Source organism: Eumetopias jubatus, unplaced genomic scaffold, assembly GCF_037043125.1.
Source record: "Eumetopias jubatus isolate StellerSeaLion01/CBP00866 unplaced genomic scaffold, mEumJub1_p1.0 scaffold_1, whole genome shotgun sequence".
NCBI lineage: Eukaryota > Metazoa > Chordata > Mammalia > Carnivora > Otariidae > Eumetopias > Eumetopias jubatus.
The window spans coordinates 165634016-165658137 of NW_028274807.1; the positions used below are offsets into that span (position 1 = coordinate 165634016).

Sequence of the window (24122 nt, forward strand, 5' to 3'; positions counted from 1 at the left end):
TCTTAAACAGAAATAGAGTACATATATGCTGCTTGTAGTGGGGCACCATGCACCAAGACTGGGACCACCCAGTCTTCCTTGCAACACAGGTGAGGACTCATGCTCTCCCCAGTGGAACGTGAGCAAAGTGACACGTCATTTTGTTACCTGCCTGGCAAGGTAAAGTGACAATTCAGGTTGTTGGGTTTCTTTCAAACTTTTTTCTCTTTCTTTCAAGATTTTATTTAAAACAAGTTAGTTAACATATAGTATAGTTATTAGTTTTGGGAGTAGAAGTTAGTGATTTCTCCCTTGCATATAACACCCAGTGCTCATCACAACAAGTACCCTCCTTAATGCCCATCACCAGTTATCCCATCCCCCCACCCACCTCCCCTCCAGCAACCCTCAGTTTGTTTCCTCTAGTTAAGAGTCTCTTGTGATTTGTCTCCCTGTTATTTTATTTTTCCTTCCCTTCCCCTATGTTCATCTGTTTTGTTTAAATACCATACAATTTCACTCATATGTGGAATTTAAGATACTTTTTTTTTAAGTAGGCTCCATGCCCAACGTGGGGCTTGAACTCACACCCCTCAGTTCAAGAGTCACATACTCCACCAACTGTCAGCCAAGTGCCCCCGACAATTCCGTTTTAAGCAGCACACAAAGACAAGCCCTCCAGAATGATGGGAGCCACAGAGGGAAGAAGACTGAACTCCAGTCCCAGACTATTAAATGGGTAAGAAATAAACCTCTTTTGTGTTTGGCCATTACATTTTGGGGTCTGGTTTAGCAGTATACCCTACCCTAAGCAGTTCTCTCCAGTGCAAAATGGTTGATGCCTGACAAAATACTACTTGACTGCTAATTCACCCAATACAAGGTGGAGAACAGGATCTTACGGTGCTAACTGCTGGCAGAGACCCATTAGGCTTCTGGGGACTCAGAGGATAAGGGATTTATCTGGTGCTATGCAAAGCTGAGATACTCTTGGCATCTATAAATGAGTACTAGGACTGTTAGCTCTTCAGCTGTACCTTATTCCTCTCTCCATGCCCAGTGCCTCCCACATTCTATTGTCAAGACACAGAGGAAGAAACCAATAAGTATTTCTGAAATAACCATTACCTTTTCACATTTATTACAACATAGAGCACACTACAATGCAAATATGTATCTCCTACTGTATCCAGAGCTCCATGTTTCCTAAGTCTTTGTATTCCTACCACCTACACATCCTGCACGTAAGAGGCATTCAGCATCTGATGAATAAGTTTATAAAGATTTTCCCTACAAACCCATGCAGATGTACAGCAATAAAAACAAAGAAAGAATAATAATGAAAATAATTTGGATATGAAGAACTCCTTTCTTCTGTGGCGCTCCAAGCACTTCCATTAAACTCCCCAGCTGTCTTAGTCTGTTTGGATGCTATAAGAAAATATCACAGACCAGGTAGCTGATGAATAACAGAAATTTATTTCTCATAGTTCTAGAGGCTGGAAACCCAAGATCAAGATGCCAGCATGGTCAAGTTCTGGTGAAGGCCGTCTTCCAGTCACAGGCTGCCCACCTCGAGCCACGTCCTCAAGTGGTGGAGGGGGCATGTTAGCTCTCTGGGGGTCTATTATAAGGCACTGATCCCATTCATGAGGCCTCTGCCTCATGACCTAACCCCCTCCCAAAGGCCCCATATCCCGATACCATCACCACGGGCATTAGGTTTTCAACATATGAATTTTGGCAGGGACACAAACACTTGGACCAAAGCACCAATCATCTGAAGACAGATTCAGAAAATCACAGACTTGTAAAACTGGAAGGAACGTCAGAAGCCAAGTGCCAGAGATGAGGAAACTGAATGTGAGGAAATTAAAAGCACTTATTCTAGGTCACAGAGTTAACCCGCCATAGATACCAGGTCTACCAGCTCCAGCTCTGCCACTAGAGCCGCACCTCATTCCTGCTCATCTCCCCAACCGCCCACTACACACCCTCGCACACCATGGTTATTCAACAGCACGATGAAAAGGTATGACCAGTCAAATCAAGCAACTCCTGTGAAAGTCAGAGCTGTGCGATCACAGATGTTCTTACCTCCATCAACTAAAATTTCTGGATCGCTTGAGTTTAAGAGGTTTGGATTTTGTAATAAGATCAAAACCTAACTTCTATGAACTGCTTTTTTCCTATAATTAATTGTTCCAAAGAATAAAATTATTAAAATATTAAAAAAAATAACTGTTCAGTCTAGTACCAGAATAAAGATGGCAGCAAGTTTAGCTTGCAATTAATGTCAGATTCTTGAGATCACATTAAAACTACACTGCTCATATGCCCCCTTGAACTTCTTCAGATTATTTAATGCTTATACACTGTCGATCATTTTCCTTATTATCTTGTAACTGCTTCAAACGTAAGTTAATCTCTATCAAAACAAGAGAGAAATTACCAGGATTTGATTTGTTTCGACAAGCAATCATAAGGAATTTATTACAGATCAAGAAAGGTCTGAAAAGAACAAGAAACACCAACACATACCCTTTAAAGATATAAAGACTAATATATTTTTTAATAGGACCATGTTTTGTTTATTTTTCCTAAGCCTTTCTTTCCCCTCAGAGTGTGGTGTGTTATTTATTTCAGCATATCAAATCCCTGATTCACCTGGGGAAAGGACTAATATCATTTTGGATTTATGTTATGCAGTTAAATTTTGCAATTTGAGATAGAAGAATCAAATGTGTTGACTTTTTGAGAGATTTTAAAAATATAGTCTATGGCTAAAATCAACAACACAAGAAACAACAGGTGTTAGCAAAGATGTGGAAAAAAAAGGAATCCTCATGCACTGCTGGTGGGAATGCCAACTGGTGTAGCTCCTGTGGAAAACAGTATGGAGGCTCCTTGAAAAATTAAAAATACAATTACTGTATGATCCAGTAATTGCACTACTGGGTATTTACCCAAAGAATACAAAAACACTAATTCAAAGGGATACATGCACCCCTGTGTTTACAGCAGGATTATTTACAATAGCCAAATTATGGAAGCAGCCCAAGTGTCCACCGATTGATGAACGGATAAAAAAGATGGGATATACATATATACAATGGAATGTTATTCAGCCATAAAAAAAGAATGAAATATTGCCATTTGCAATGACATGGATGGAGCTAGGGAGTATAATACCAAGTTAAATAACTCAGAGAAAGACAAATACCATATGATTTCACTCATTTAAGAAGTTAATCTCAAGAACTTAAGACACAAAATAAACAAGCAAAGGGGACGAGAGAGAGAGAGAGACAAATCAAGAAACAGACTCTTAATTATAGAGTACAAACGGATGGTTGCCAGAGGGGAAGGGGGTAAGGGGATGGGTTAAATGGGTGATGGGGATTAGGGAGGACACCTGTCATGATGAGCACCAGGTGATGTGTGGCATGGTTGAATGACTATATTGTACATCTGAAACTAATACAACACTGTATGTTAACTAACTGGAATTAAAAGAACTTCAAAACCCCCCAAAAATAAATAAAATGAAAATAAAAAATATATTCTAGGGATACTTTACTTGGAATACCCTAACCTTTGACTACTGCGACTTTCAAAAGCCAGGCAGTCCTTACAAAGACCACTTGGCCTTTCTCATTTCCCACATGTTGACACTGCTAATGTGGAGAAAGCAGGAAACATGGACCACACTGAAGCCTTCAATTCTTCAACCATTAATTGTAAGACAATATGGTTTCAGCTCCACCCTTCTGTGTGGATTTCAGTTTGGGACTGCAAACAGCCTGATCAACAAATCCAATGACCCTTGCATTGAACGCTGACCTTTCTGCTTCTGACATTGTTGATCAATTCTTTCCTTCCTGAAAGCACCCAACCTTGGTTTCTGTAACACTTCTCTGTCCTTGTGCCCCAGTCATCCTAAAAATTGGGAGGCCCCTTTGGGGAGGGCAATTCAGCAAAAGCTACCTAATAAATGTTCACTGATGTCCATGGATAAGCAACTGAAGGAGTAAGTCAAGAGTAAGTCAAGAAGTACCAATAAGTAATCACAAAATATTAAATAAAATCAAAAGCAGGAGGGATAAATATTATGTTTTAATCAATCTAGATGATACTTCGCACCTAACAGGCTCTGATAATTACCTGCTGAAAAAAAATATATCCGATAGTCCTAAGCATCGAGCACTTGTCTCTGTGCAATGGAATTTGAATTGAAGAGAATTGAAGAGCTGGCCCTGCTTCCGGGGGCTCTGCCAGCTCCTCCTGGGGCCCACCTATGTGTAAAGGTAAGAATGCTCATTCCTCACAAAAAGGAAACACTTTAGATTTTAAGCAAAAAAAAAAAAATACTCACATGTCAAAAGCACTGAACTCCAACGTTAAGCGAGCTGGCAGCCCAGCAGAATCACCTGGACAGAAGCATTATCACATTTTCCGTTATGAGTCAGTAATAGCAGCATTCATAACTAAAACATTTGTGAATAATTTTGTTCTCTTTCTTGAGCCCTAAGTGCCCTGTCCAATTCCTGGTCATCCATATTCAACAGGGACTTAGCAGAAGATGCCAGAGCTTTTCTGAATTGGAGGAATTTGTCAAGACTATAAAAAAAGATTCATTGGAAAAAAAAAGTTTCCAATCTCCTCCCTCAGCAATTCTAAGTAGTCAGTATTAATTCTTTGGATTAATACCTGGAGTCTCACCACTCCCTTTCTTTTCCCCACAGCAGAGAAAAAGAAGTGCAAATGAATTTGTATCAAAAGCCAGGAAGTAAAATGGGGATAAAAGGTACAGCATAGGGAATATAATCAATGTTACTGAACTAGAACTGTACGGTGACAGATGGTAGCTACGCCTGCGGTGAGCAGAGCATAACATATAAACTTGTCAAATCACTGTGCTGTAAATCTAAAACTAACGTAGCACTATGTGTAAACTACACCCAAATAAAAATTAATTAATTAATTAAAGACAGACAGGAAGTAAAATAGAAACCAGTGAACAGTATTAATTATAAAAGACAAGGGTGTCCCTTTCTAAAGGAAAGCTGACCCTATACTGGAGGGCAGAAAACATAACAGAAGATGATGGAATACGGAGTTTACTGTCACCTACCATTGTAGTAATAGCCCTTAATGTCCTTGGGAGCTTCATCCAGCCGATACTCATTCAGCTTCCTCTGGGTCAACTCGTGCCAGAATCCAACATCCAAGGCACTGCTAAAGGGAGCGAACTGCAATTTGGAGAGCCCAGGATCCCCCGGAGCTGCTGCCATTATTTGTTGCCTACTAAAAAACAAAACAGAACACAGCAAAATAGCACAAAATATGGTAAGAAAAAAATGTGTAATAAGGCATAATCAAAACAAACAAACAAAAAATGATGGGAGATATACAGGCTACCTGAAGACCTAACTGAAAATCACCCTGAGTACTCCGCCTATGTTGCCAACAACATAGGATGACAACACAACTGATTTTCTAAGTAAAGTCCTTTCTCTTAGGCCTTTCTGGCCTTTACCTCTGTGTATCTTCCTTTCTTGTTCAAGTCATTCTGACTGCTACACGAATGCGACTCCTTCGTCGACATAATCACAGTCTCAGACATTTCTGTCCTCCTGTGTGGTCCTGGAGAAGTTCACAAGCCCAGCGGGTCAGAAACACAAGGCCAACCAGCAGAGCTCTGAATGAGAGCAGCACTTGAGCACCCCCTGCTGAGGAGAATGAAGAAATTTCTGCCCACCTAACCTGAACTTTTTTTACATCTCACCTTTTATCTTTTAAATGCATGGAAAATTTGCATTTTACCGTACCATACGTATTTTAATATTTCCTTCTCCCCCTGAAATCATCAAATAAATGTGACCCTCCCAGCAATCAGACATGCGTACACTGTAATTCCCCCACCCCTGCACACACTCTAAGGGGGACACCACTACCAGCCGGAGCAGCACAATACTAGAGCAACTTGGTATTTCCAAAAAGCAGAAGTCAGGGAGGTCTCTTCACTCTCCACCCTAATTTCCCTATGACCAGACAGAGTAATATTTCTGCAGCAGAAAGTATGAAGAATCACACTAGATGACGATAGTTCACATCTATTGCCTGAGTTTTGAGCCAAGATTATCACATAGCTTTCAGTTTTCCAAACTTGTTAGATTTTGGAATTAAGAGATAACAAGCTTTCCGGGGTGCCTGGGTGGCTCAGTCAGTTGAGCGGCTGCCTTCGGCTCCGGTCATGATCTCAGGGTCCTGGAATCGAGCCCCAGGTCAGGCTCTCTGTTCAGCAGGGAGTCTGCTTCTCCCTCTCCCTCTATGCAGGTATTTTTTCTCTCTCTCGCTCTCTCTCAAATAAATAAATAAAAATCTTTTAAAAAAAAAAGAGATAACAAGCTTTCGACTGACAATAACTAGATGGTAAAATGCAAAGTTAGCACTCCATGAAAATGCTAAAATTCCAGAAAGAGGAGATGAGTATGGGGCAAAGCAGGGAGGACGTCTCAGGGAAGGAGCTCTTTAAAACTCCCAAATGCCTCAGTATGTATTCTCAGCATCATGCGTCAGACAATGTCTGACCAAAGGCTTTCCAACTTTCCCCACCTTGAGGGCTCATTAAAAACTGAGGCTTAAGGGACACCTGGGTGGCTCAGTCAGTTAAGTGTCTGCCTTCGGCTCAGGTCATGATCTCGGGGTCTTGGGATCAAGTCCTGTATCGGGCTCCCTGCTCAGTGAGGCGCGTGCTTCTCCCTCTGCCTGCCGCTCCCCCTGCTTGTTTTCTCTCTCTCTGTCTGACAAATAAATAAATAAAATCTTAAAACAAAACAGAGGATGCCTGGGCTCCACCTGCTGGAGGGGAGAAGGGAGGGTGAGGGTGGCCAGGAGTCTCCAGGTTTGATTAGTGTCCCAGGCGGGTCTGATTCAAGTTTGGTACTATCTTGATGGCTTCAGGCCACTGGCACTCTTACTTTTGGAGGCCCCACCTCCAAACCATTTCAAACATATTTAAACGTACCCTCGTCCCGTATTAAATAATTTCTGGCTTTTAATTATTTGAAAGGCTTTTTATAATTCTGTACTCTCAGAATGTTCATCTTTTTCCAGCTCACACCTATTTCCATAGGACCAGGGAAAGCTTATGGATCCCATGCACTGGGGCTTCAGGGCCCAACAGAGAAACAGACCCTCATATAGGTGACCTGGGGCCTTCATGTTGAGAAACGTGGATCTAGAACACCCAAACAGCCTCCTCCAATCGCTCCCTTCTACTCTTCCTCCACAATGCTTTCCACCATTGGTTTTTGAAAGATTCCACGCTCAGCTCTCTCCTTGGTCTATAAGTTTTCTCAGAAGCAAAATTACTCATTTTCTACATCAATTTCTATTTATATGCCAGTGAACTGTAGGACTATACTTCTAGAGAGCTAACCTCCAAACATATACAATTGACCCTTGAACACACAGGTTTGAACTGCATGAGTCCACTCGTACGTGGAGTTTTTTTGACACGGTACAGTATCAAAATACTGTAAATGTATTTTCCTTACGGTTTTCTTAATAATATTCTTTTTTCTAGCTTACTTTATTATAAGAATACAGTATATAATACATATAACCTAAAAGCTATGTGTTACAGTATATAATACATATAACCTAGAAGCTATGTGTTAATTGACTGTTGATGTTATCAGTAAGGCTTCCGGTCAACAATAGGCTATTAGTAGTTAAGTTTGGGGGAGTCAAAAGTTATACATGGATTTGACTATGTGGGGGGTCAGCACCCCTATACCCCACATTGTTCAAGGGTCATCTGTATGTTTTAAAAGCCAGGACTTGGATTTCTCACAGACATCTCAAGTCCCAACTGAACATTTCCTTTCCCAAAATTCTGCCCCTTTCCCAATACATCCTAGTTTACTTAAGAGTATCACTTATATCCGAGGTCAAAACCTCAAAGTCATCTTCAATTTTTCTATCTCTCATAGTCAGTAAATCAGTAATTGCTAGAGACTCAACCTTAAACGGGCCTCTGGAATGAGATGAAGGTGACAGCTACTGGGCATTGACCAGGACCAGGCAGTGCAGCAGAGGTGTGCACCTGAATTTATTCCTCTGGAAAGCCCTAATAAGTGATAGTTCCAATTTTACAGAGGAAGAGACTGAGGTTCACAGAGGTAAGAAGTCCACAGAAGTACATACAGGTAGGAAAGTGGGGTGAACTGGGGAGGACAAGAATCCAAATTCCACATGCCCATACTCTTCATGCAATTTCATGTTTCCTGTCCAAGTCAGCGTCCCTTCTCTCCTCCATCCCCCTGCCACATGTCAGGCGCACCATCTCACACCTCAGCTCCTGAGGTAACATGCTCACAGGTCACTGCCTTCTGTCTCTACCTTCTCCAAACAAGATGTCATGCTGCCACCAGAACTGATCTGCACAGGTGACTGCCTTGTTTAAACAAACAAAACCTTACCGGCATTACCCCAGAGAGAGTAAGGTGCCAACACTGTCTCAGCTTGGTCATTTCTCAGCCTTACGCCTTTCCCTAGGAAACCTCTCCCCATCTCTACCAGGAAAATTCCATCTCATCTAGTAAGATTTTTTATGAAGCTCTCATTAACGCCCACAGTCAGTGGGCATCAATGGTTCCCTTCTCCATGATGACAGATGAAAACTTCCATTAGAGCATTTACCATCATGAATCATACTTCCTTTTTTGATCATACCCTTTTTAAATTTTTTTAAATAACAGCAGCAGTAGTAGTAACTATTCTAATTGAATCGTTTTTCTGTACCAAGCACTAAACATTTTACACATTATCTTGGGACAACCTCAAAGTGGTTGCCCTATGCCTACTTTACAGAAGAGAAATGGAGGCACTGAAAATACCAAGTACCTTGCCCAAAGTCACTCAGTTAGGAAGGAGAAGAGCTGAGATTATAAGCCAGGTCTACTGGCTTCAAAGCCCCAGCTCTCATCACAAGTACAGTAGTACTGTCTTGAAGGAAGACACCCCTTTTCAGAGCCTTTATATTGCCCATCAGCCACACAGATGCTAAAAAAGAACCATTTTGAAAAGCATTTACATACTAACTTCCTCTCCAACAGAGTCAAAAGTAAAAGGTCACAGCCAGAGTAGTCATCCAATATGGAAGGAAATCAACACAGCAGCAGACAGTAGTACAAATGAATCTCTGAAAGCCTCTGTGTGATGGGTCATCAGGCCCCTACATGCTTTAGTCATCCACAACTTACTCTTAAAGGTCAGCGGTAACTCATCATCATTTGGATGACCTGCTGAAGTCACCAAGATGGAATTTTACCAGTGACAGAGAAAAAGAGAAGACTCTCTTCTACACCGCACTTAAAACAACTGGGAAAAGGTGACTCAGGAAGACCACTTAGAAAATAAGAGATGAGCATACTAACAAAGTAATCTGCATAAGAGGAACATCCTTCAAACATTTTCTGACTTATCTGATCTTTTAGAAATTTCAAACAGAACCCAAGAGCCTATTTCACAAGAGGATATGGTTGGTATTCAGCCGCTGAACTGCTGCTTGACAGGCTAAGACAGAAAGGTCCTAAGCAGCAGCAACATGTGATGAGGACATTGCTGGAAACATCTAAATAGCATACTCAAGTATAAATATATCACTTAGGAATCCATACATCTGTGTCACACTGCCATCTTCCTTAAGCTGGAAGGGAAGATTTAAGGAAGTCATGATCAAAATGGAATTCTGGAGGGAGTAGTGAGTTATAGGTGTAAAGTCATTTATGTGTCACTCACCTAGATCCAAACGTCACCTGCTTCCTAAAAAATTACTTGTCTATACAACCCTAGACAATACAAGGTGAGAATTCTGCTTAGAAACTTCAACACTACATATAGACATATTCAAGGAAGGAAAATGACAGGGGCTTCAATATAAGTGTGGTTCAACTTTATTTCCACTATTTCTATCATATTCAGGATGTGAAACCCAGGAGTTACACAAGATGGGATTGTGTCATCTCCACTGAAAGAGGAAAGGCTTTGATGAGGATTCAGTGCTTTTCATGAGCAAGAATCCCAGCAGTAACCAAAATATCCAGCCAAGATTTAACTGAAATAGCAGGTGGGTGGTTAAGTAATACAAACTCTCTGGGGCTGTGTGTACCACCCAAACGTGGTGCAAATTTCTGGCTTTATGAAAATAAAACTAAGTCACACTCAGCAACTTACACAAAGTAGGAGCTCATAAAACACCACTGTCTGAGTACTTGCCAAAAGTTTCTTTACAAATGGTCCTAAACCTTGGGTAGTGCTGTTCTTTAAAGTCAAATCCCCACAGGAAATGGGTAACAGTGGTTGCCTCCCAAGAAAGCAGCTATGGAATCAGGAGACAAGGGTGTGGAGAGACTTATTTTCACTGTATGGCCCTATTCCCTTTGAATTTGTTTCGAAATTCAATGAATTTTGTGTATGTGGAGTAACAATACAGAAATAAATAAAATAATTAAAGAAAAAAAGTCCCAACCCAATGGCAAGATGGGGAATGAAAGACACCCAAGGCTACCAGCACAGCTGCTTTAATTCCAAGAAACAACACCTGAGAGATCCCTGACCAACAACAATGTCTTACTCGTCTTTCTTCAGCACTCAGCACATTGCCTAGAATATATTAGGAGCTCAGTAAATGTTGACACACAATAATAGCTCTCTCCCCCCAAAAAAGGCCAATAGATGGATGCTATAATGAGACAAATTACAGCAGACTTCAAAAATTACTAATAGCCTGAATTGTCCAAATAAGAAACAGATTGGCTGGAGAGATAATGAATTTTCCATTAGTGGAAGTGTCCAAGCATATATTAGATGATTATTTGCCAAGTCATATTGTACAAAGGATTACTGTATCAGGCAGTCAGACGAGACCAGGGTTTGGCAGGCTTTTTCTGAAAAGGGCCAGATAGTAAATATTTTAGTCATTGCATGCCAAAACAGTTTCCGTTATAGTTTCTTCTCCTTTTTTACAACCTTTGAAAAATGTAAAAACAATCCTTAGCTTGTGGACTGCACACACACAAAAAGGCCTTGGTCAGGATCTGAGCTGCAAGCTATAGTTTGAGAACTCTCAGACTAGATGATCTTTCCACACCTGTCATTTGAGTGAAGCAAACTGCAAGGCCACAGTTGCTGGTCTATGATAGAAACCCCATAATGCTGCAAATACATCTTTATGAACTGGAAAACGTAGTCTACACAGAACACTCACATATATGTCAGCATCAGTAAGCTACCATGAAGCTCAGTTAAGATCTACTGAGGCTCGGGGAGTCTGCGTGGCTCAGTTGGTTGGGTGGCTGACTCTTGATTTCGGCTCAGGTCATGATCTCAGGATCCTGGGATCGAGCCCCGCATCAGGCTCCACACTCAGTGGGGAGTCAGCATGAGTATTCTCTTTCCCTCCCCCTCTGCCCCTCACCCTGCTCTCTCTCTCTCTCTCTCAAATAAATAAATAATGCCATTAGTGGCATTTCACATGCAAAACTGGCATATTACCACACCTTTGATGGTTTCCTTCCTACTTTTTCCTGGACCCCTGCTACTGCCTCCCAACTTCTCTGGTGCCACCCTGGTGGCCTCACCACTCCTCACCTCTGACTTGATGCTGAAGAAACATCAAGCTGCTTGGTTCTCCTCTAACACACCTGCTGTTCTGCCTCCGCAACTCTGAACAAACAGCCCCTCTGTCTAAAAGACATCCTTGCCCCTGTGACTGATACACTTTTCAAAATCCAGCTCAGAGGTTATCTGCTCCAGAAAGCCTTCCCAGAGCTGCCTTTCATTCTCTGTACTCCTTGTTTGCTCTTCTCCATCAGCTATGGTTAATCACTTCTGTCTCTAAGCTACCTCTACGTTTAGTATTACTGTCCAACTCTTCACTGATCTGTCTACCTCCATCAACTTGATTGAAAATTCTGCAGACACAGAGATCTGGCTCATATTCCTCTCAATATACCATAGTCCCTTGCAGAGTGGCTCTCAAATGTTACTGAGTTCAAGAAACCTTTTACAGGTACCTTCCACAAGAGAAGCAAGAGAAAGAAATAAGCCAGGCTTCTGCAATTGGGAAGACAAACTCCAAGCTCATTACCATGGACTGTGGTGATTAGAGTAAGAAATCATGAAGAACAAATGGAAACAGGCCATATGACTTAGAAGGTCTCTAAACCTATTATTGGTTTTTAGGACTAAGATCTTAATGGGCAAGAGATGTGCACGTACAAATCAACTGAAATGAAACCTTACTCAACCAAATACAAAATTAGTAAAGAATAGATCTTTCTTCCTGAAAGTATTCCATGTTATAGAAGTTAAAAGCCTATATTCAGTCTCAAAGTATTTCTCCACAAAAAAAAAAAAAAGATTAATTTCAAAGGAGAGAAAAAGTGACTGTTGAGTGACAGAATCTGACAGACACCATCTTCATGTAGGGACTGAAGTTAGCACCAGCAGCAATGGGACCAACAGACACATATGCTATCTGATGGAATGCCACGAAAAGCACAAACACCTCTAACACTCAGCTAAAAACATGACTTGGGGCTCATTGAGAGGAAAAGTCAGGTAAACCCTAACTGAAAAACATTCTACAAAATGACTGAGACTGGCTTACAATCCTCCAAAGTGTCAAGGTCTTAAAAGTCAAGGAAAGACTAAGGAATTGTTCCAGAATGAAAGAGAAAGACATGACGACTGAGGGCAACATGTGATCTTGGGTTGACACTCTGCTTCTATACAGGATGCTATTGGGACAAAATCTGGATGGAGTCTCTGGGAGAGGGGTATATGAAAGGTCTTTGTCTTATTCTTGTAAGGTTTCTGCAAGTTTGAAACTGTTCCAAAATATAATATGAAGACAATTTTAGTGCCTGCACATACCTAGCCTATGTTATATTCAACAGGCAAAACCAATTAACATGACAGAAGTTAGAAGAGTAATTACAGGCTAGGGTGGGGCTACTGACTGGGATGGGGAAATAAGAAGCCTCCTGGGAAGCTGGACATATTCTATATACCTTGAGCTGGGAGGTGGTTACAGGGCACATACATATGTAAAAACCCATGAGCTATCGATTTATTAGTACACTTTACTATATGTATATGATACTTGAACAAAAAAAGTAAAAGAGAAAGCCCTATAATCAAGCTACAGTGATCCTACAAAGAATCTTCCTGTATTCATTTAATAGTTAACAGATGACCTATTTAAATCTAGCTTTGTTGAAAAGGAATTCATTTTTTCTAAATAAGTCTGAATGAAATATCATTTCCATAAATTTCTCTAGCATCTGTTATTAAAGAGGCTGAAGATGGAAGTATTTTGGCTTTGCTGCTTATATAATTAATTGGAGCAGGAAGGCTCCCTGATAAGTCTGTCCAACTGGTCTCCCTCTGGGGGGCGACGATAGGATTGGACACAGCGAGTATTAAGCCAGTGTAGGATTTTTGGAAAAATGAAGAGTAAAATTGGTAGAAGATAAACAACAATCATAGTGACAAAACAAACAAACTTGTCTTCAGGGAAACTAGGCCCTTGGAGGACAGCGGAAAAACAGACCAGCCTAACCGTACCAAAAAAAAAAAGTCTTGCTATAACTTTTCCATGTGTGCGTTGTTGGGTTTTTGTTTGTTTGCTTTGGGAGGGCGGGGGGACTTTTGATGGTCCAGAGAAAGGATGTTAAAGTGACAGTAGTTGGGAGCCTAGTCTTCAGACAGACCCAAGTGTGAGCTCCAGTTTCACCTCACCAGCTGAGGAGCTTCAGGCAGGGAACTTCATCCCCTGTGCCTCGATTTCCTTGTCTGCAAAATCAGGATAATTGTACCCAAGCCCTGAGGTTGCTGGGAGGGCTAAATGAGAAAGTGTGTGATGTGCCTGTTCCAGTGCCTGGCACAGTCAGCAGTCAATAAACGGTAGTGCTATTAGTTCTTCTTGTCAACACATCTCTCCCACATTAGTCAACAGCGCCTGACTTAATGTGGTTGCCCTTCCCCATGCTCACTATGAAAACTTTCTCTGCCTCAAACATGCCTCATTGAAGCCTCACTTCCCTCAAAGGAGCACTGCAGTCACAGCAGAGTATTAATTAAAATGGAACGGATGGTCTCCTGCTATAGGTCATCAAGGAGAAGTCCAGAGGAACAAGTTCTAAGAGTTAGGAGCACTTTGTGTTCAATTTCTCTGAGGCCATGTGGGGCCATTCACTTAGCAGAAGTGCCAGAATAACCACAATTTGGCCCTGAAGTACCTTCTCTGGGCCAAGATGGAGCACAAAGAGCAGACTTCTGTTCTCATTCTCCCAGCTGCAGGGCTGTGAGCTCTGGCAGTCATTAAAATCAGCACCAAACCACATGGCCAAGTCCTGTTGACAGAGTATGTTCTTAGCTGCTGATGGGTTAAAAAAAAAAAAAAAAAGATGGAGAAGGCCAGGAGTGGGGAGAGGGCCCCTTTGGCATATAGAGCCAATGCACGTTTTGCCGGCTAACGATGCTCGGCAACTTCATGAGTTTTGGAAATAATGTGCAAGGCTGCCAAAGAGGGAGGTGTACAAGCCCTCCCTTCCAAAAGGAGGGGACAAAGTTCCAAACTTCGAAGACAGATTAGGCTTTACCAGAAGATGAAAACTCAGGACTCCTAAAGGAGAACCAGCTGGGTTCAGAAACCTCAATCCCTTTCAAAAATCGCATTAGAGTCAAGATGCCCCTGAGCCAAACTGATGTCTCCAGCAGACACCGAGTCATCTAAAATGGCTCTTTTTGTGACTGTACTATAAGGTGGTCATAGCTGTTCACATAAGCAGAGAGGACAACTGTTACTGTGGACCAGTTGTCTCCCTCACCTCCACGTATGCCATCTCTACCCCTACAAATCGACATTATTTGCTTCTTCAAGAAGTTGGAGAGGGGCGCCTGGGTGGCTCAGTTGGTTAAGCGACTGCCTTCGGCTCAGGTCATGATCCTGGAGTCCCGGGATCGAGTCCCGCATCGGGCTCCCTGCTCAGCGGGGAGTCTGCTTCTCCCTCTGACCCTCCCCCCTCTCATGTACTCTCTCTCTCTCTCATTCTCATTCTCTCAAATAAATAAAAATAAATAAATCTTTAAAAAAAAAAAAAAAAGAAGTTGGAGAACTGACAGTCACCTCCATAGTCTTCAAACTGTAACTTTCATTCTCACTGGCTACTCCTGGGAGTTGTTTTTCTTTGGTCTTCCTTCTGCTTTAATAACTTTAACCTTCACATACAATCTGTTCTTGTTCAGCCTCAGTTTTTGAAAATGGGTGCACTGGATACCAGCATTGTAGGGTGTGGCAAGCCTACAAGGGAGCAGTAGTGAGAGCTGTAAAAGCTGAGAAGGCCTGTGAGAGAGAAGAAACAACACAAGGAAGATGGAGACAGGAAGCCTGCTTCTGAGTCCTTTTTGTTACCTGCACCAATCAACAGTATCATATACAGAACGTTGCTCCATTCTGTATATGAAAGACAGCCACCTGGATTCACCTGAATCACTGTGGAGCCCTTATGTCAACCAACAAGTAAAATCCATGATGGTTTCCTAAAAGCTGGCTGAGTTATGGAGTCTAGCTTCTGAGTAACAGAGGCTCTGTGGTTTTCAGTTCCAGTGATATTTAAAGAGTCCTAGAAAAAGGAAGAGGGGCTGAAAAATTGGGCCAAGCCAACACCTGATACCAGATTTTCAAAATATGTGATTTCCAAAGATGAGAATACAGTTGGATTCTACAGTCCATTGGACAGAGGTTTTGCTCCTAGGAGGAGTGTCATGTGGGCCATTCTAGATCACATGGCACTTTTGTACAGTTAGGAAACTGTACACCTTCCTCAAGATGTTTTACTTCCTTCCCTTAGAAAACTGCTGTAATACACTGATGGGTTGGCTCAAGACATCTTACCCCTGTATGCTAGAAAACTGGCACTACAAAATATACCCATGATGCCTATGACCTACACAAAGCACCCCCCAGATGTGGCCTCTTGTGCAGTACACAACCTGCACAACTGTATGCAGCAGTCATCATAAGAGGCCACTATGGTTTAAGAACAAGTCATGACAGAGTAACAGCACTTCTTCCTTGATCAAAGAAGAACCAAAGACATAGGACATAAGATATCTGGACCTCAGCAAGGTCTCTGACAAGAATGCTCCAAATATCCTAGTAGACAAGATGAAGATGTTGTAATTGGATATACTGACATAATCAGAGGGGTCAAAAACTGGTAAAATAATCTTATTCAAAGAATGTTGGGGCGCCTGGGTGGCTCAGTTGGTTGAGCGACTGCCTTCGACTCAGGTCATGATCCTGGAGTCCCAGGATCGAGTCCCGCATCGGGCTTTCCCTGCTCGGCGGGGGGTCTGCTTCTCCCTCTGACCCTCTTCCCTCTAGTGCTCTCTGTCTCTCATTCTCTCTCTCAAATAAATAAATAAAATCTTTAAAAAAAAAAGAATGTTGGTTAAGGTATGAACTGATGTTAATAAGAAACTGATGTTAATAAGAAAGGAGCTAAGAGTGATGTCATTGGCTCAGTCGTTGGTCCTGTCCAATTTACTTTTATATATCTGTGTGAATGAATATTCATCAATATTTACTAAGTATTTCATGTGTGCTACACCCTGTGTTAGGGGTTTAGAGCAAGAAACAGACACAGAAATCACACCCACCTATAAGATGGGACACCACCTGCTGTACAGAATCGCTGTGAGGATTCAACTAGAAAATGCATGTATCTGACAAAGGAGGCCCTCAAAAACAATTAATGTTACCAACAAAACATGTGTCAAAGACAGGGGGATTTCTATTTAGTTATTCCTTCAATAAACATTATATTATGTACAAGTTCCTGTGCTGTATTTCAGCATTCAATGGCAAAAAAGCTAAGGTCTTTGCATTTTAGGATCTAAGTTTTGAGGGTTGCACAGACCAGGAATGACAGGATAGCAATTTGTGGATAAAACAAATGCCTTACAGTATGGTATAAGTGTTTGTGCAGGGTGTTATGGGAGGAGGAAGGAGGGGTATCTAAATTAGACTGCAAAGCAGGGCTTTGTATTTTGGCAAAGATTTGTATTTTAGAAAGGGCACTCCGGCACCAGTGCGGGCCAGACAGAGCAAGCAGCTCAGAGGTCATGCAGGAATATAGGCAAGAAGTGAGAAGAGCCCAGGCTAAGGCAGGGGGAGAGAAAATGGGGGAGTAAATGTGTCAGGAGATATCAAGGAAGGAGAATCTGTAGAACCTTGATGACTACCGGGGATGGGATGAGAAGGAAAGGTCCAAGATGGCTCCAGGGCTCTGGTTTGAATGACTAAATGGAAGGAGGAGAATGAGTCAGAATAAAGGACGTAGAAAGAACTGTAGCTTTGGAGGGAAGCTGATGAGCTTCATTTTGGACTCACTGAGTTTGAGGGCTGGCCCTCAGGAGAGATCCCAGCTCAGGATACAGAACAGGGGTCTTTGGCATATAAATAAATGGGAATTGAAGTTGTGGTTTAGAAGAGCACAGAGTATAAGGCAGAGCCTTGGAGAAAACTAGCATTTAAGGGACAAAAGCAGGAAAAAAGTCCACAATGGATACAGGGGGAAACAGCCAGAGAGATAGCACAAAGCAGGAGTGGTTTTTGTAAGTGAAGGAATATCAGCAATATCAGATGTGCTCAGAATTCAAAAGACAAGGAAGGAAAAATGTTCAAGAGTTTTGGTAACACGGAGGTGTGAAGACTAGGGAGAGCAATTTTGGAGGACGAGTGGGTGGAAGCAGGATTTTGGCGAATGATGACTTCAGGAAGTCAAGAAATGTGGATGGGAAGAGGTGGTGTGATGGCCTGATGGCAGAAGTTAATGGGAAGGTGTTTGGTTTTTTCCAGATATTTAAATGAGAAGAGATAGTTAAGCAGGAAAGAAACGGAATAAATGACAGGACCAGGTCCTGAGGAAAAGGAGGAGATGGAATCTCAGCACAAGTAAAAGAATCAGCCCAAAACATATTTCTTTCACAGAATTAGGCAAAGTGATAGGGTCAGCTGGAGATAAGTTTGTAAATTATAGCAGTTGAGGAGTCTTAACCGCTGGTTGCAACTTCGTGAGGTCAAAGGCAAGGTTAGGAAGCTGGGAGAGGAATGAAAATCCGAAAGACAAGGAGGAGATGGGCGAGAGAGCCGTCCAAACACACATGAAGAGTGCCAAGCAGCACCAGGAGTCCACAGCATGAGAGTGTCAAGGGCAGGATGTGTCAACAACAAAGATGGGGATGGGGGTGCTCAGATCATCACAAAAAAAGTACAGCCCTTGTCTGTATGGACAGACTACCGGAGGAAAGAGATCTTCTTTTATACACCACACTCTTAAAGAGAGACTGTCAAACAGGAACAAGTTCAAAGGAAGGTAATCACAACAAAGAAGGTGTAAGAAAACCCCAGAGGTGATCATCTGGGGCTGGACTGACACCGAGTTGTTGGTCTGCCAAGACCATGGTGGTGTATACTGTCTACTGGGTAACAAAACAGTATCTCATTATTCTCCCTTGAATACACAATCAGGTCTTACGCTAGAGATAGGTAGAAGGATCGGGAGATAGAAAAAAGGAGGAGGAAGGCATTTCTGAACTTCACTGCCCATGGGTAAAAGTGGAGAAAAGAGGCCATTTGGGCTTCTAAATAAAATCTCAGAGGAGGTCAGGGATAACCCATCAAGGACCACTAATCAAAGAACTTTGTTATTACTTATGTCCACACATAGGACCCATCCCCATTACCCTCCATATCCCAAATCATCTTCCTCCTCTCCCCATGTGGTGTTATCCAGTTACCAGTCCAGCAAATCCCACTTCCTTTAGCCCTTAAACCCACGCATCCATCTCCGTCCGCACAGCCACTGCCTTGGTTCAGACCTTCCTCCTCTGCCACCTGGACCAAAGCAACAGTGCCCTCACTGGTCTCCCTGCTGGCTCTGCCCTGTCCAGTGTAATCACCATGGATCTGCCTAGGTAATTTAAAATAGATGAGAGCATGTCACACCACTTTTTAAACTTTCACTGCCTCAACTCTCCAACACCACACTTTCAAGAAAGTCCAAACTTCTTAGCATGGCAATATTAACTGCTACCGTTTATGATTTACCATCCTCCAACACCGAGTGGGTAACATATAGCATTCAGTTCTCACAGCAACCCTGGGAGGTTGGCTTACACATGAGGAAACTGAAGTTTAGAAACGGAGTGACTTGCCCAAGGTCTCAAAACCAGTTCAATGGCAAAGCCAGCATAGGGACACAGGTAACTCAGATTCCGAAGTCTGTGTTCCTAATTATATATTATACAGTCTTTTGTTACCCCCAAAGCCCTTTGTGATCTGCCTCCTGCTTACCTTTCCATAGTCACATCTTAGTGGAGGTGAACTACCTGCAAGTCATGCAGTCACCTATAGCCCTCTGCTCACGCCACTCCCAATGTGTGCATTATCATCCCACCTCCCACTCCTCTTCTCCTGACTAATCTTGCTCATCCTTCAGGCCTTGAATAAAGCAATACCTCTTCACAGAAGCCTTCTCTTATGCCTCAGCCTGACGTATGATCTCTCTAAGTCCTCCTCTGGCAAATGTCTACAACAGCTTCATACCATAGTGCTGTTCTCTATCTCCTTGACTTAAAAAATAATTAATTCCTTGAGGACAGGGATGTGTATCTTGAATGAGAGCCCTGTACTTAACTCCTTAAAGAATTTCGAAATTATGTCACATGAGAAGCAGGGAGGAGCTGGCCAAAAAAAAAAAAAATGGAAGGGGAAGGGGAGATGTTTTAGGCAGCAGAAGCAGCAGGAGCAAAGGGCTACAAATGAGACACAACCTGTAAACGGTTTAACAGGATGGAGAAACAGGCAAGATGAGCTTTCACAAGACTGGCTTTTTCTTCATCCGCATGTTAGTTTCAAAGTCACCTCAGAGAATTCATCTCTGACCAGCTAGATTTTATAATAGCTCCCTCCACGTAGCCCCAGTTACTCTCCATTCCATTACTGTTTCTTTTTTCTGTGGCGTCTAACAGGGTCTGAAACACCTACCACCCACTATAAGTGCTGTATTATCGACAATCACCACAACAGCCACCACCACGATCAAAAAGTAGGCTCCATGAACAGCACCTCCGCCTCAGCAGTGCTTACGGTGATGCCTGGCACATAGCAAAATTCTCAGTTGTTGTGGAATTTACTATGGGTAAATAAATTAAATGTGCTCAGCCTGGAGAAGAAATGGTGCAAAGTGGAAGGGAGAGCCCAAGGGCCTGAAGGAGGGACAATGGGCTGAGATTATGGGGTAGCCGCTTTCAGCTCAACATATGACTTAAGTAAAAGCTAGGGAAAGACCAAACAACAATAACCAGAAATAGCGAGCTTTCTGTCATTAAGAAATTTAACCCATGGGCCGGGGTGTCATAAAAGAAATCCAAGTATTCAATTGGAAAGGGAACCTGGGTCCCAGGGGTCTGAAACTGGCAGTCACAGATATGCCTGGTTTCAGTTGCAGAGTTAAAAAACATTTTTTTAAAAAAATTGGTTTTGAAAAAATTGTAGTCGTCAGTGTTTAAAAATCAAGAGATTACCGAGTGCAACACAAGAGTTTTGCCTTCATTTCTCCAACTTCATATATGTTAGTATTGTAATCATAAAACTCAAGCAAACATGTTTGACTATTTCTGACATGGAAATAAAATTTTTACACCTACATTTACCTTACCTGACTGAATAAGCATTAAAGTTTGTAACCCCTGGATCAAACTGAAGAATCGAGAATCTTAGCTCAAAAAAGCCCTGACAAACAACTGACTTCATTTAACGCCCTCGCTTCACAAATGACGTTATTTATCACTCCCATTTTACAGATGAGGATAGACCGGTTCAGAAAGAGGTGACATGCCCGAGTCACACAGCAAATGCGGGTAAAACCAGGGTAAGAGTCCTGACGTACTATCCCCGGTATTCCAACACCTAAGATTCAGAGGACTCCCTGACAGACGACAGGAGGGACTGACTTAGGACATTAGGAGCTTTCTAGTCAGGACCCCGGACTGAACCAGTCCCAGGGGACGTGGCTGGAGAAGGAAGGTGAGAGCCGGAGTCAGTGGCTCCCTGGAGGAGGGAGGATCCTGAAATCCACCAAGACTCTCGCCTTCACTGCCGAGCTCGACCATTCCCGCCAAGCCTCCAAAACCCAGCCCGCAGGACCCCGCTACTCCCTCACCAGCGCGGTGCACTTACCGCCGCTCAACTTCCGGCAACCACGGTGTAGTCCGCAGCGCGCGCCCGGATGACGCAATATGGCCCCGCCCGCCCGCCTAGGTCAGTGGTGCGCATGCGCACAGGAGGAGCGGGCCAACCTGGTAGAGGAGCCCCTAGCACCGGGCTGAGTGGGAGGAACTTGAGTTGCAGGGAAGGCGGAGCGTCAGGAGGTGGGCGAGGGCCCCTGGTGAGAGCTGAGCTAGGTGTAATAAGCCAGTTTATCAGCTGTGGGAATGTGTTATATGCCTGTCATGCTTTGAAAAAACTGCTCCACTTTCTCTCTTTCGATTTCAGAGCATGACAGGAATTATGATCATTTCCATTTTCCAGAAGAGGCAGCATTAAACGTATCCTAAGTGTCATTAAAGAGGCAGGTGTGGAGACATGAGAATTTTAATAGGTAAAAAGCTCATGAAAGTCGTCAATAATTAACCTGTTCTTTCTAGACCAGATATTCTCATAGCTCCCCGCTGTCAATGGGATAAAGTTACTCCTTCCAAGTCATTTATCGTGCACATACTATGTGCCAAGCATTGGTCAGATACTGAAGACACAATAGTGAGTATAAACTTAATGTGACATATAAGGCCATTCATTCATAAGGAATGAAAGTGACTCAGATGTAGCTCAATAGATTCATAATAAAAAGAGTAATTACTACTATTATCTACTGTGTTTTCAGGGTTTCATATTTTCTAATCACCACAAAGGTCCTGAAACATAGATGTCACGTTATCCCCATTTTACACATAAAGGAATAGAGACCAGGAAAATTTAAGTGGCTTGCTGAAGGTTACAGAGCTTTTGGGGTAAGATTCTAATGGAAGCATGTTTGACTCTACCAAATAAGAAAACAAATCCAGACTTAGTGAGGAGATACTTTATTTGAAAGGATTATTGCAAGGGGGGAGGAAAAGGGAAGGGAAGGGACTATTGCAATAGAGAGACCACTCTGACTAAAAGATCTGGAAGTGTCTAAGGGTTAGGCAAAAAGAATTTTTCCTTTATAGGGAAGAGTGAAGAAGGCTAGAAAGAACTGGGTGTGGGAAAGTGGGAGGAAAGGGTGGCTTGATTAGATAGTAGTAGGTCAGAGAATGTTTTACCTTGAGGTCAGTCTATTCTCTGCAGGGGCTGAATGGTGGCTCAGGCTGAGGGTAAGTAAAAAATAAGGGGCTTGGAGGGTATGGGAGAAGCTTAACTAAAGTTGGTTAACAAAGCATTTTGTTTGGATTGATCAGTGAATACAAGTAGTTCAGCTAAACATTTAGAAGGTAAAGAAGAGCAATTCAGAAGGACTGTCTTGCCTTGTCACAGGTAAACAAGAAAGGTATCCATGAGTCAACGTAAGTCATACAGGAATGGATATTTCTTTGCAGTAAACCCTTTCTGGAGCACAGAAGAATGGAGGGAGGGTGTTGAAAAACCATCGCTTTTTTCAGGAGTACAGGGATCAGGTAAAATTCAATATTGTAAACAGGCTCCTCTCCTGCCACTGCCCCCTCAGACTGTATGTTTGGGTCACACCAAACTAATTCTGATGTTTTAAGCACACTCTGCTCTTTTATACAAATCTCCACCCCTGCAATACCCTCACACTTCCTCTGCTTGTGTGACCTTCTCTCTGGCTTCAAAACCGAGTTGATGCACCAAAAAGAGTACCTAGGAATAAATATAACTAAGGAGGTAAAAGACCTATATTTTGAAAACTATAAGACAATGATGAAAGAAATTGAAGATGACGCAAATGGAAAGATGTTTCATGGTCATGGATTGGAAGAATACTGTTAAAATGTCCATACTTCCCAGAGCAATCTACAGATTCAATGCAATTTTAATCAAAATACCAATAACATTTTTCATAGAACTAGAACAAATATTCCTAAAATTTGTATGGAACCACAGAAGACCCCAAATAGCAAAAACAGATCTTGAAAAAGAAGAGCAAAGCTGGAAGTATCATAATCTCAGACTTCTAGATGTACTACAAAGCTGTATTCATAAAAACAGTATGGGACTGGCACACACACAAAAAATACGTAGATCAATGGAACAGGATCGAGAGCCCAGAAATGAGCTCATTCTTATATGGTCAATTAATCTATGACAAAGGAGGCAAGAATATACAATGGGGATAATACAGTCTCTTCAATAAATGGTGCTGGGAAAACTGGACAGCCACATGCAAAAGAATGAAATTGGAGCACTTTATTACACCAAGCACCAAAACAAATGCAAAATGGATTAAAAACATAAATGTAAGACCTGAAACCATAAAACTCCTAAAAGAAAACATAGGCAGTAATCTCTTGGACATCGGCCTTAGCAATATATGGAAATGTCTCCTCAGGCAAGAGAAACAAAAGCAAAAATAAACATTAGGACTACGCCAAAATAAAAAGCTTTTTCCCAGCAAAGTAAACCACCAACAAAAGAAAAAGGCAACCTACTGAATGGGAGAAGATATTTGCAAATCATGTATCTGATAAGGGGTTAATATCCAAAACATATAAAGAACTTACACAATTCAACACACACACACACACACACACACACACACATCATCCAATTAAAAATGGGTAGAGTACCTGAATAGACATTTCTCCAAAGACATGTAGAAGGCCAACAGATGCATGAAAAGATGCTCAACATCAACTAATCATGAGGGAGATGCAAATCAAAACCACAGTGAAATATTCTCTCACACCAATCAGAACAGCTAGTATAAAAAAAAAAGCAAGAAATAACTAGTGCTGGTGAAGACGTGGAAAAAAGGGAACACTTATGCACTGTTGGTGGG

At 42.1% G+C, this 24122-nt stretch overlaps 1 protein-coding gene across 3 annotated transcripts in view; it reads right to left on the reverse strand.

The window, feature by feature from the left end:
* ATG7 (autophagy related 7) overlaps positions 1 to 21339 on the reverse strand; it is a 232300-nt gene extending 210961 nt beyond the window's left edge. The window contains exons 1-3 of one of the 3 annotated variants that reach the window (XM_028101770.2): positions 21305 to 21339; positions 5114 to 5286; positions 4355 to 4409 (exon numbers count right to left, since the gene is read on the reverse strand). In XM_028101770.2, the coding sequence (XP_027957571.1) occupies positions 4355 to 4409; positions 5114 to 5273 (215 nt within the window). In that variant the 5' untranslated portion in view covers positions 5274 to 5286; positions 21305 to 21339. Of the gene's footprint in view, positions 1 to 4354; positions 4410 to 5113; positions 5287 to 5518; positions 5619 to 21304 lie in introns of those variants that run through there. The other 2 variants (XM_028101772.2, XM_028101771.2) reach the window with 2 other exon arrangements.
* Positions 21340 to 24122: the final 2783 nt, after the last annotated feature.